The 13,000-nt window shown below is 37.7% G+C and overlaps 1 protein-coding gene across 1 annotated transcript in view; it reads right to left on the reverse strand.

The window, feature by feature from the left end:
• LOC589728 (probable JmjC domain-containing histone demethylation protein 2C) overlaps positions 1-13,000 on the reverse strand; it is a 54,425-nt gene that overhangs the window by 24,853 nt on the left and 16,572 nt on the right. The window contains 2 exon segments of the mRNA XM_030986234.1: positions 5,571-5,784; positions 9,456-9,550. Coding sequence (XP_030842094.1) covers positions 5,571-5,784; positions 9,456-9,550 — 309 coding nt within the window.

Genomic DNA, 13,000 nt, shown 5'->3' on the forward strand with positions numbered 1-13,000 from the left:
TCATGCAGTTACCACAAATTAAGTCCGACATTCAGCTAGTAATTACTAATGACCGTTCAATAATAGGAGGATTCATACAATGAACAACTGAAATGCTCAGTCATTGCCTGGGTAAAAATCTAATTTTGACATAAAGAATAGGAAACCGTCATGACTGTGATTAATCATTCATATCTATCATTTCAGTCATTTCTATTTCTTCCCTTAGAAAGACAATCATCAATGTCTCAACCTTTTTTTCTTTCTTTTTCCACATGACTATACCATGATACATATTACAATTTGTCAAATGAGTACATCAATTCACGGGGGAGGGGGAATATTATACCAAACAGAACATCTCAAATAACCAATACCTCAAGCTATCTACTTCTAGAAGACTGCACCAGAACAAAGCAAGACATGCTAAAAAACTTTATCAAGCCTCGAAAGAAGGATCTTGACGAATGGGCAAGTTTCAGCATTTTAGTCATAAGCACAGGAAATTTGTAATCAGTGAAATTATCCACTTAGAGAGGATCTATCACCAGCAGACATGGCTAATCACAGTACCTTGACACCCCTAGTGTTTGACCCCTATCCCTCTACTCACAAACTAATTGTAAAGAACTGTCTAAAGGCTTGTTCAGAAATGGCACAGTAAGGTAAGTCGTCGCAAAAAAGGACAGTTTTCTTACATGTACACTTATGGCAACTGTACGCAACAAAGGACAGAATGTGAGTGTATCACACTTTACGCCGTTATAAATAACCGCCAAGGTTTTGCTGTGTCATCCTCCCATTTCTTTTGCTTTCATTAAAGGTATTACAAAGTTTTGGGAAATTTTGAAAAATGGGTGGATAGTGATTCTGTACAATTTTGATATATTTGGATTAGTGCTGTAGTCAAACGTTTAACCGTCCGGTATCCGACCGCCGATGGCGGATTCCGTTTTCAATTGGACGGTTTCGTTTTCCCGTTTTTTTTTTTTTTTTTTTTTTTTTTTTTAATAATTTTTTTTTTTTTTTTAATATTTTTTTTAATTTTTTTAAAGTTTCCATTTATGCCCCTCCACCTGGCACTATGCCTGGCAATGTCTCCCAGCTCAGTAATTGGTGTGATGACTTACCACTTGGAAACTAGAACAACACTCCAATTTGTCTGTCATCTTGGTTTGAAAGTAATCTTTGTAATAGATCTCAATATATATTCATCCAAGTTTAACACATGGTGTACCACAAGGTTCTATCCTAGGTCCTCTACTGTTTTTAATTTACTTTAATGATCTTATCGGCACAAATCGGCGCCTTCAGTTAAATCACCTTCCTGCTTTTTCACACGGCCACAATTTTTTTTTTTTTTTTTTTTTTTTTTTTTTTTTTTTTTTTTTTTTTTTTTTTAAATAAATCGTTTAACCGAAAACCGTCCGGTTTTGACAGGCGGTTAAACGGAATTGGAGATATCCGTGATGTTACAGCACTAATTTGGATGCCCCTGTGGATGTATTAAAAACACCAGAAATTTTAGCCCCTAAAACACTTCTGCTTTCGAGAAAAATTTAATATAAAGATTTACCGGTGCTCCTGGTAAATTTTGATAGATTTCAAATAGCTCCTACGCCCGTACAATGGTAGCTGCGACCATGAAAATCTCAGAGTATGTAGGTGTGGTATATAATTTCCGAACGACAATAGCTAATCGGTCGATTTTAGTCAAAAAGCATTGTTTTATAGCTTAATTAATATCTTGACCTTGAGAGGGAGCTATTCAACTTAAAATGTTTATTATTTACAATTTCATAATTTAGAGTCGATTTCGACAGCGACAACGATCACTGGATATTGTAGGATCGTATATGCTTCCAATATATTCATTTGAACCAAATTCACAACCCCATACCAAAACTTTGTATTACCTTTAATACTGCTTCACTCAATTTTCTCATTTCATTTTTTTCACTTGTTATTTGCATGTTTGATTTAAAGTTTGGAGGACAGAACAGTGATAACATATATTTAATCACTGCAAAATAAAAACACAAGGTGTATCTTTCTTTTTCCACTGTTTATAGAAGAAGATTACATATGAATAATCAATGCGAAGAATAATCCTATGAATATATCTTAATAATAATATGAAAATTTATATAGCGCCGGTATCCGCCAGGCTCTGACGCTCATGGCGCTGTACATAGTACAATCACAAACACATCACCCCCAGCAAAATCAAAATTAAAATGCATTATTTAACAATAATACATCTTTTGTTGTGAAGTCAAATCCAGTTTGTGAAAATATTTTGAAAAACTGCCAATTTCTCTTTTCTCATGTTAAAGAGATAGGCAGTATATATTTCACATACTTTGCCTTGGTAAATGGCTCTTTTCTTTAAAACTCCATGTTACAAGGATAAAGGGAGAAATCAGAAAATATTTGACTGACGCTACACTTTAATCAATAAATATAGCTTGTATCACACAATTTTCCCTTGGACCACAGAGCAGTAAAAGTACATTGACAATCTTGTTTTGGTTTCACTAGTATTATTTCTCTTCATGTTTCCTTCTAAACATCCTTTCCTGGCACAAACTATGCTAAATCATATAAATAAGTACTTCCCCTCTTGATTTTGGCACTTTTCCAACTGTTTTTTCCCCTCCAAGGTTTCAAGACCTTCATACATGTAGCAGCATGGGTTCACAAACTACCCCCCCCCCCCCAACCTCCCCAAAAATGACCACCTCGCCACTATTATAGATTTCCATGAAGCATCCAATGTTTTTATCCCCTTCATGCTATCCACAAAGACCACAATGTATCACCATGTTCTTTTTGTTTGGAATAACATGCCAACATGTACATTTCACAGCCTCAACATGTACATTTCATAGTCTGAGGTAGCCATTGAGGTAGTCATCCCTCCTGCAAACCAATGACAAGGCATGCCTGATTGGCTGGCTCAAGTGTCTAGTGGATAGACTACGCAAGTGTTAGCGGTGACTAACTCCATTAGGTTTGGGGTTTGGAGTGCACTCGAGAATGAATAACAACTGCTTTCCTGATGGGCTTTCAGAGGGAGGCATCGCAGCAAAAGGTCAGCTTTAGTTGAGGTGTAAACATGGGGACAGTTGTCTTCAGACAACAAGATTAATGCTCCAATTGCTCCGGTCTGACACTTATGCTCTGCTCTACAAAACTATGCTGTTGAAAGCCAAGCTCCAAGCAGTTTCCTTTGCACCTGATACAATTTAATGTCCTCTATTTATGTGCGCAAATGGCTGCTGGGTGTAATAAACTGTACCTGTTCCATATCCTACTGCAAGTTTTATTATTATAAAAATAAATCAATCACTTGCTTCACTTTTGTATCAACAGCCATGGATTCATTTATCTATCTCCCACCCAGTCTATCCCCTAAAACAAACCACTTTTGATTTACAAGCTTGACAATATACAAGTAGCCATACTCGCTATGATGCAGGCCCTTCATATTTGATTGGGTACAAGGTACAAGTAATATTTTCTAATCAATCTGCAGAAGTCTTTCATAAACTAAAAGATCTGTAATAATATAATCCTTCCTTTGTGTTCTAAATTATGAGATAAAAATAGAGTTCCTTGACAAAGAAATATATCTCAGACAAGATAAATTAGGCCTGCATTATTTATAGACACATAAATTACATCGACTGGCTGTTCTATTATTAGCAAAGAGCTTAAAAACACTCTTGAGTTGAATCTTGTATCCCACTTGCAACAAAAAATAGGCATAAAAGATCATAACAAGATTATATTTCCTACTTGAGTTACATATAAAATAGTAGAAACAAACAATGTCTACATAAATAATCTGGCGTAACAGATTCAGTAACTGCTATTTGCAGACAAGGATACTTGCAACAATATTTCTGAATCCTATGCTATATTGATTTTTCAAGTGATTAATCAATAACGATGCCACAACACATGTCTGTTTACGGTGAGACTTCACAAGGAAGGACAAACAGAATAGATGTTGTGTGAGAAAGATCTTCACACATATATAGGGCAAGGATGTTTTGACTACTTCAAAATTCCACATTCATGGCATGTCTGATTGCCGTGGTAATAATTCATCAAGTCTGTGTACTGCGGCCCATTAAACTTGGTTTGGTGATAAAACATTCCCGTTTCTCTCACACTTCTCTATCTGAAATCATCAACCATGATCTGTAATCACTCAGCAAGGCCAGCGTAGTTATATTATTATTGTCAAGGACTGTAGGAATGTGACATAAATGTAAGGAGCCTTGCGTCGTCCCGATTGATCTTTGTCATCATCTGAACATTACAATGTCTACATGGAACCATGAGTCATTGAATAGTGGTGGTGAGGGGGGGTCAGAGACTTTTCTTTGAGGTGAATGAGCCATGATGAGTAGGCTATTCATGCTAAACAAAACCTGTGTAAACATGCGTATCAATCATGTTTCATGTGTTGCGCAAGCAGCATGCTTTTTTTTCCGACCCAGTTTCTGTTGGTTTGCCAATTTGAAGTGTTACAGATTTTTGTTTATATTTAGCACAAAGGACAACCTCAAGTGGTTAATCCGCAAGATCCTGTCTCGGTTTACACAATATCTCATTCCAGAAGATAGAACTGAGCGGGAAAATCTTTCTTTTGCAATTTAGAACGAATATAGTATTGGCAGGTCCAAGGTATTTTAGTCTAGTACTACTAAGTTACAAGCATCCTATTATAAACCCATAGACCTACCTTATGATATACATCCCTACTAAGATTACAACTAACCAACTATGAAGGAAATGACACTTGTGGTGTTATTTCCTGTCCAATTGCGCTATTCTTGGTAATGTATGGGATTGGAAATGATAAAATGCTCCGGACTTATCCTACAGCAATCGTGACATGTTTCCTGTATTATGATGCCCATTTCATATCCGATGTAGTAAGTTGACTTCTAGTGGGTCAAACGCTGAATGTCAATGAAGACCAGGAAGGCATACTCTGGCAACAATATCCTATACTAACCAACCCCCCTCCCCCCCCCCCCCCCATCAAAATACTTGACCCTTACACTAACCTTAAACCTAACTGGAAACCCAATTGCAACCATAAACCCAACCATATGTCTGTGACCTAATAAAGCCCAGAGCAACTGCACAGGGAGGAGCACATGCCATATTAGCATACCTCCACGCACAAGCTTATCTCCTTGAACTTGAATGATTAGGTATGTCTTCATCAGCTAGAGATTGCCAAATAGCCCGCTATTTCTGATTTGGGAAATAAGCCCGAAGTTACAAATCGCGTTCTCACCAGCTCAAGATATTTTGCTCAGCGTTCGCGCAGAGTACGAGTCTCAGGAGAGACGCAGGAGACCCACCGGACAAATAGTGGGATATTTAGCAAACTAGCCCAAGATATCTTGAGATGATGATCTCCACCAAATATCCCGCTAATAGCAAATGCAGGCTGATGAAGCTCAACTTAGCTGGATAATTTGCGATCGGTATAGTTCAATAGCGTTTTTTTTTTTAGCAATCTCGAGCTGATGAGGACAGGCCTATTGAGAAACTTGGTTGCTTACCTAATATCTTGTCAGTTTTCTCAGGGTGCTCATGGGAGGAGACGGGTGGGGTAGAGACGACAGGGGTGACATGATCTTTGTCTTTCCTTTTCTTCTTACTGCTGCCTCCTCCTCCGCTACTGCTACTGCTGGTGCTACTGACGACTGTAGGCTGGGGTCCAGAAGGCGCATGGCTTGGACTGTGACTCCGTGGGGCTGTACGTGTGTGGGTTGTCTGGAAGAGGGAAGGGGGGGGAAGCAACAGAGATGGAAGATAAATCGTCATGTGCCCGGCAGAGAGGGCGCAAAGGAATGCACCGGCAACAGATATACACCCCGAGAAAAACACAGTCAAGAGATTTTTCCTCTCTTTGAATACACTAATGACACACACCCAAATATGTACAAAATCAAACTTGTTTTACAGTTGAATACATACTACAGCAATCAAAACAAAACGGTTTTGAAATTTTAACAAAGATCCGTGTTCCTAGGCACAACCGATCGTATGTTCAGAGCAATCACGCCGTTGACCCCATGTAACAGCATTAAACACCCTTCTAGCTTTCAACACACAAAATACAAGTTATATTGTTCAAATTTCCAATAAGCCAGGAATAGCTTCAATCCAGGATACAAAGTCGTAATCAACCACAAGCACACGCATAGAGCAGGAATGTAACACTTAAAGTTCAATAACAAATCCTTCTTACCTAACTCAGACTATGGACTAATGACAGTTTCTATCTCTTTTATATGTAACTAAATATCATACTTATTATATACCATGAGTTTTCTTGCATTTGGCAAGCAAGCTTTCAATCTAATCTCGCCCTGCAAGCTTTGGATTGTAGCGACTCAAGAAAGCATGCTTGGCCTGTATTCAAGAAGACTGAGCTTTCAGTTTCATTATTAGTTATTTGAGGTCAAGAGGACAACTTGAAAGAGGATGTGATATTTGGATACAGCAATAAACAACAGACTACTTCAAAGGATCTAGAGTGATACAAATAACAGTAGCATGTACACATATCCTGTTGGCTGGAGTACATGTACCTAAGGTAACACTCTCATGGCCTTGTTCATACAACATTGGTGTTTCGCTTCAAAAGAGCACCTTAAGCGAAATAAAAACTATTCTACATGTAGGCCCTAAATCAATGACAATTGGGACTGTATTTGTAGGAGTGGCAAAATATATAGTGCATAGTAAAGCCCTTAAGCCAACTCGCTTAAGACTAAGCCTTGATTAGATATGTGGCAAAACAGGGTTGTGGTTTTTTTCTTCAGTTCATTTGCACATTTTTTATTTATTCATTTTTCCTCCGGCGGATAACCGTGTCATATATGAAAGAGGCTTTACCTCTGTTATAAGAAACAGAAATGTGAAGTGCACTGTGCTTGTCTAATGCTATTTTGGTGCAGTGGCATTTGAAGCAGATTAGCGATATGTGTACGAGCGAGGCCTTAATGTTAATGGTTCTTGGAACTTTGGTCACATGAAGATTATCTGATCTGTAAACACTACGATAAGCAGGAACCTTCAAGCAGACAGACATTGAAGGGTATTTAAAGGACATAGGTGGTGTCAGCCACGGGGAGATAGCATGCTTTAGTTCATCTGAAGGGTAACTGTCTACATTACATGTTATTCAACTACAGAATATCAAATGCTCTATGTTGTTCAATTTTAAAGATACTGTCATTTCTGGGCAATCCTGTGCCCCATAGAATGTAAGAATTTTATCTATTTACTTCATTAAGAGGTGAAAATCTTTTAGAAAAATGACCATTGATAAATAGTTATTTCTTGAATCAACCGTTATTCAATAGTCATGTCATTGTTTGTCGCTAATTCTGGATAACATAAATTGATTACACGCCTTTAGTTACTCTACAAACAAGTGTGAAGGCCAGCAATATTACTCAATTGATTAACGTCATTTTAATTAATGACACATTCTAATTTTTATGACAAATTCTAATTCTAATGGAATTTTTATATAACAAGCTCTTTTATTCAATATTCAATAACACTTTTGGAGTTGGAGCTGAACAGAGCTTCATTTCTCACTACTACCTCCTCGTTTTTTCCACTTGGTTGGTCATTAACATCGCACAAGCGAGCAATAAAGATAACCGTTCCTTAGAAATCCCTCTAAAAGTTTAAACTCTGGAAGGAAGAGGCAAAAACCTGGAGTGTATCAGAGAGGGCAAGTGTTTTCCTCATGAAGTACTCAGAAGTTTCCACTAGTTTTGGTTAACATCATATACACTCACAGGTTTTTGCTCAAACCAAGAGATTCAAACTGCACTCACCTACATGCGCACTAGATAATTTCTGGGTTCATGAACTATCAGAACTCATTTCACAGATGTAAAGAATATACGGTCGGTCGGCTACCCGCAAGACGGCCAGTTCAGCCATTAACAATACAGCCTTCTTACGATCAGCTGATCATCTTTTGAAAAAAAAAGTCTAATCTATCAATGTGGAGAAAGCATTTTTTATTTTTTTTTATTCTCCCTTTATGAAATATGGTAGCCTTTTCTCTGATTTGATTTTGAACAAATTCCTAAGTCTTAGTACGTTCCTTCCGACCCCTCCCTATACAATACAGATCTACCTCTTTGTTTGTAAACAAAATTTGCAATCAGATTACTCACAATCGGAGCTGTGACTTTAAATTAAAATAACCAAAGGCACAATCAATTTCAACCTAATTTAAATTCCAACCAAGTCAGTGACTGCACCCTGGAGGTTAATCACTCCATCTGCACACACCTAAAAGGTTTACAGCTGTTTGCACATAGGGGTTGTACATGAAGAGTGTAAGCTTGAAATGTAAATGTTATGTACGTGTAGCTCTGGCAGCCAGCTTTGCATACATCACGCACAAACACAAGATATGATAATTTCAAGACGTGTCAATTTGCAAGTGATAAAAATCATCCCCTTTTATAGTTCAACCCATGTCTGATTCTGTGCGTATATCGTTCTGATGTCACTAGCTCTTTGGGGGTATTATCTCATCATCACGCTATATATATATATAAATAGGCCAAGATACATTAGCGGGGAAGCTTTATGACTGATCTTCCTGATGGCATTCTGAGAGCGCAAGCTGATAAATCTTGAGGCCCTTTTCACAGAAAAGTCCAAGCAGAGCCGTAATAAGAGGATTTGACTCTCAGCAGGGAAGCGTGACAGCGAAGCACAGAAAGGCACCTTGCATGTCATATTGCTTGCGTCTCTCATTGTTCGTTTAGGCAATTAAATTCAGGGAATAGAAGCTGGAGAATGGATGTGATGCAACAGGTTTCCTTCAGGATTATTGAATTTACTCTTTTCCCCTCCTTTCATTTTAAGTCACAAACAAGCTTGACCTCGACCTCCATTTAGGATTACTAATAATAAAAGTGCGAAAGGATTTTGGTTCCTTTGAGAAGCTTTGATTTTGTTTTGGTTTTTGTTTCTTTCATTTTGTTGGCAAACACAACATCCTATCCTTTATATGGCTGGACAGTGAATATTGGGCTATACACAATCACGATCATTCTCACAAGATAATAGCTAATCCAAAATTAATAATGCCCTGTTTATCAGTACTAATGACATTGTTATGCATGAACGAAACTTTTGTACTTAAATAAAAGTATGGTTTCATCCTCGGTTCTATTCTCCATGATGTTTGGGAGTTCCTGCCTTGCTAGGCAAAGGCCTTTCTTTAAGTGATCTATTTAAGTCATTGCTCGACATCCATTGGTACGTGGCAGTTTATTTTCACATGGATCAACAAAACTTATGGGTCCTTGCTTCTAATAAATCAATGCATTGAATTAATTGAAATTTATGAGGGTATGGGGGGGGGGGGCATGCAGAGAGGGCCATCAATATGTACTTACAGTGGTAGCCTGGGTAGTAACAGCTGGGTTATTGGTAGCTCGATTGGTACGTCTTGTTATTCCTACGTTTTCTCCCTTCAGAAGAGAATTCACAACTGCAACGAGAAAGTGAAAAAATAAAGAAAACATTAGGATCATTGAACAAACAATCATTCAGTCCTACCAACAAGAAAACTGACTTAATTAACAAAGAACTGAAGAAAATTTGAAATCCAAATCCAAATAAATTATTTTTCAAATTGGGTAGTTTTCTTCAGAAATTCAGAAAGCTTTCATCTATAATCTAAACACATTAAACATACTGTAATGTAAAATAATGAAGGTCATCATTTAGGTATAGATATCATCTTGTTTTTGTTTATGACACAGCAGCCAGTCATATATGATATTTAATTATTTTCATTAAATTTTTTTCTTGAGGGGGAGGTTGTTTTCCCCCTAGGCATTTTCCCTACAAAACATCTGTATCACCATTCTCATTCTCGGTACACCTTTCCTCCTCAAGATGTCATCCAGCTTAATATAGTTAAAATGCATATGGACAGGAGAAATTCGAAAGGAGAACATGTAGCAAATATTAATCTAAACATACAACCGAGATGGACCTCTGTTGAATGTTCCACATATCCCATTGTTCAGCTCACTCTAAAATCCCTATCCCTACAGTATACCCAAGGAGTTATTTACCACAAGCTACATCTTGTCAATACAAGCTTTGTTTGCTGAAACCCTATTCACTGTTGACACAGCAAACTGCCCAAGTATATTCCCCAGTTAACACATAATGTGGGTGACCTTTCAGCAAAGTTTGCCCAGTGAAGCTTTGAGTGGCTGTCGCTTTCATTTATGCAATTTCCTACATTAACGTCAGATTAAAATTAAATCCAGTGCCACATGTGCTCAGCATCTTTGCAGTTAGTAACTCTCTCTCTCTTATACTTTATAGTCAGACCAAATTATGTTTAATACAACAATATCCAATAAGATGTCATGATTAGGTACACGATAGCATCTCTAAATAGTTTCAAACTGCTATTTTTAAAAATAAAGTCAGAAAAACAGATGAAAAATAGATGGCACATGAACCAGAAATGTGATGCTGCCATATGTCGAAGTACAAATCAATGTATCTTCTTCACCTTACTCACAATTTGCACTCAAGTACCATCAACCTGGGCAATAAATGATTCATCCTAAACATCACTTCTGATTTCAACTAGTGTGTTTTTTAATTTCAATGGAAACAATAGATTGCAATCCACTTTGAAATCCCTTCAGAGTGTTTTTCCATCACTTGGAGGACAGCCAGACAAGTGAGATAGTATCTTCCTATTGAAAGGCAACTCATGCATGGTAGCGGTACATGTGTAAGGGATCACCTCAGAAGCTCACAACCAACCAACCAGTGTGTGTGTGAGTCAGGGAATAGATTACCGTATACGTTGGTTGACTCAAGCACTCACTGTTAATACCTTCATGGTTGTGTGAGCATATCAGGTAACAAAAGGCCACTCTCCAATGCCCTTCCCTTGAAAAAAAAGATAATCCATTTCCCCACCCACAGGTCATTGAGAAAAGAAGGAAAAAAACATAATCTAAACACGAATGGTGTATCTTTCTTTTTTTTCCTGCTGGTAGTGGTAAGATCGGCTGGCATCAACACGCACCCATTCATCATTTTACTATTTAATGCGTTCGGTAATGGAATGGAATGACAAGTTAATCACACAGTATTAACCTACATACAAGGTACAGAAGTAGGCTCCCATGTTTTTAATGCAGATGGTCATAACAACACACACTCCATGATCAAACAGAAATGAGTTTTATGTCCTTCTTATAAAGTATCTGCTGTTGAGAGGCAGAAGGAAATTAAACAACAATGCATTGACTTACTTTACAAATATAAGTCATCACACTTTTTTCTGGTTCTCATAAAACAACAGGGGAGACATGTGCCCCTTTAAACAAGACAGGACTGTCACACAAATCAATTATATTTAATCCCCTAATGAATTGACTACAATTTTCATTGATTTAAATCAAAGCAGCCCTGTTACAGCTGTGGACCAACATACACGGACATGGTCAGTTGGTCACCTTGAGAAATGTTGGTGGACAAGACTGGACTTGATACTAAGTACTCTTTGCTAATCCACCTCAAAGTCATACAGGTAGATTAGCACTAATACCGCACTAATCCCCCCATCAAAGGTAACAGAACAGACAGAAAAGAGATCAAAATATCAACAGAGTTAATCGCCTTGGGGAATTAGATATCCCTTTAATGTGACCACTAAAGTACATCTATAAGACGGCATAAGACCCCATTTCTTACCCTATTTCACATGATACAATTTACATTATTCACACATTCTAATTTTACTCCACCACCCATTCCTGAACTCCTAAATTCTTTGCAGCTATTTGAAAATATTCCCTAATATCCCACACTAAAGTTTCAAAAATACAAAGGTTTATATTATAATTTTAATTTGTTTTATTTAAGTACTTCAATACTGTACAAACGCTAAAAACCAAACAGCATTTGTGACACCCCCCCCCCTTCCATGCCATAAAATTATGGCACCCTCTTTACAGAATAGCTGAAAATGATTGGGTGGGCATTGTACACTTTTTTAACTAACTACATTCTCATTCATTTCTAACTTGACCCTTGCCTATGGGTACCCTTCTTTCTAGTTCCTTTCTGTATTAATGTAATCCTGGCGTTGTGCCGAAGAAATCTGAGAGTAAGTGGGCAGGTGCATTCACTGAATGACAATTACAAATAGGTTATCTGTTAGAGAGTATCCTACTGACAGTAAAGCTATCACAGGACACTCAATAAGTTGTTGCGTGTGCACAAGCAAGCAATATAAGAACTTTTTTTTTGCATGAATCATCTTACAGGGGGGCAATTTCGTCTTTACTAATCTCCTAACTGAAATCACAGGAAGGAGGAAGCTCACAAGCTATTTCGCACCTTTGCCAGTTCTAACCCGACCTTCTCTTTAACTTGGTCGAAGGAAACCCCATCCACCCTCCTCCTACCCACCCCTAGGCAATGGATTCCTTTGTTCCTTAGCATGCCTCGAAAAGGAAATGTTTATCACAGCCCAACAATGACTAGTCTGCCCTTTGACCCCCACTTGACCTTTGAGAATCCGGGCCTAGGGAAATTAGATTTAGTGATGGTGTACAGAGTCATCACACTACAGACAAATTATCTATATCCTAGACAATTTCATTGTTTGAACAGTGGGGGGAGGGGTAATAAACCTTGGCTTTTACTGCGACCCTACAAATAATATAATTCTAAGTATCGATTATGGCATAATAAAGACTGCATGAATGTTTTTACACCACTAAGGAAGATAAGAAAAGGTTGCTTGAAGCTGAACAAAACCAAAAAAAGTTTTAGAGGCAAAACCAAAACATAATAATCGTCATCACTCACCACATATATTAACCATATCCACTGGTCTACAAGCTGGCAACAAGCATCTGGTTAAATGCTTGTAGCATATTCATGACCACACACA

Source organism: Strongylocentrotus purpuratus, unplaced genomic scaffold (genome assembly GCF_000002235.5).
Source record: "Strongylocentrotus purpuratus isolate Spur 01 unplaced genomic scaffold, Spur_5.0 spur5_scaffold_15, whole genome shotgun sequence".
Classification (NCBI taxonomy): domain Eukaryota; kingdom Metazoa; phylum Echinodermata; class Echinoidea; order Camarodonta; family Strongylocentrotidae; genus Strongylocentrotus; species Strongylocentrotus purpuratus.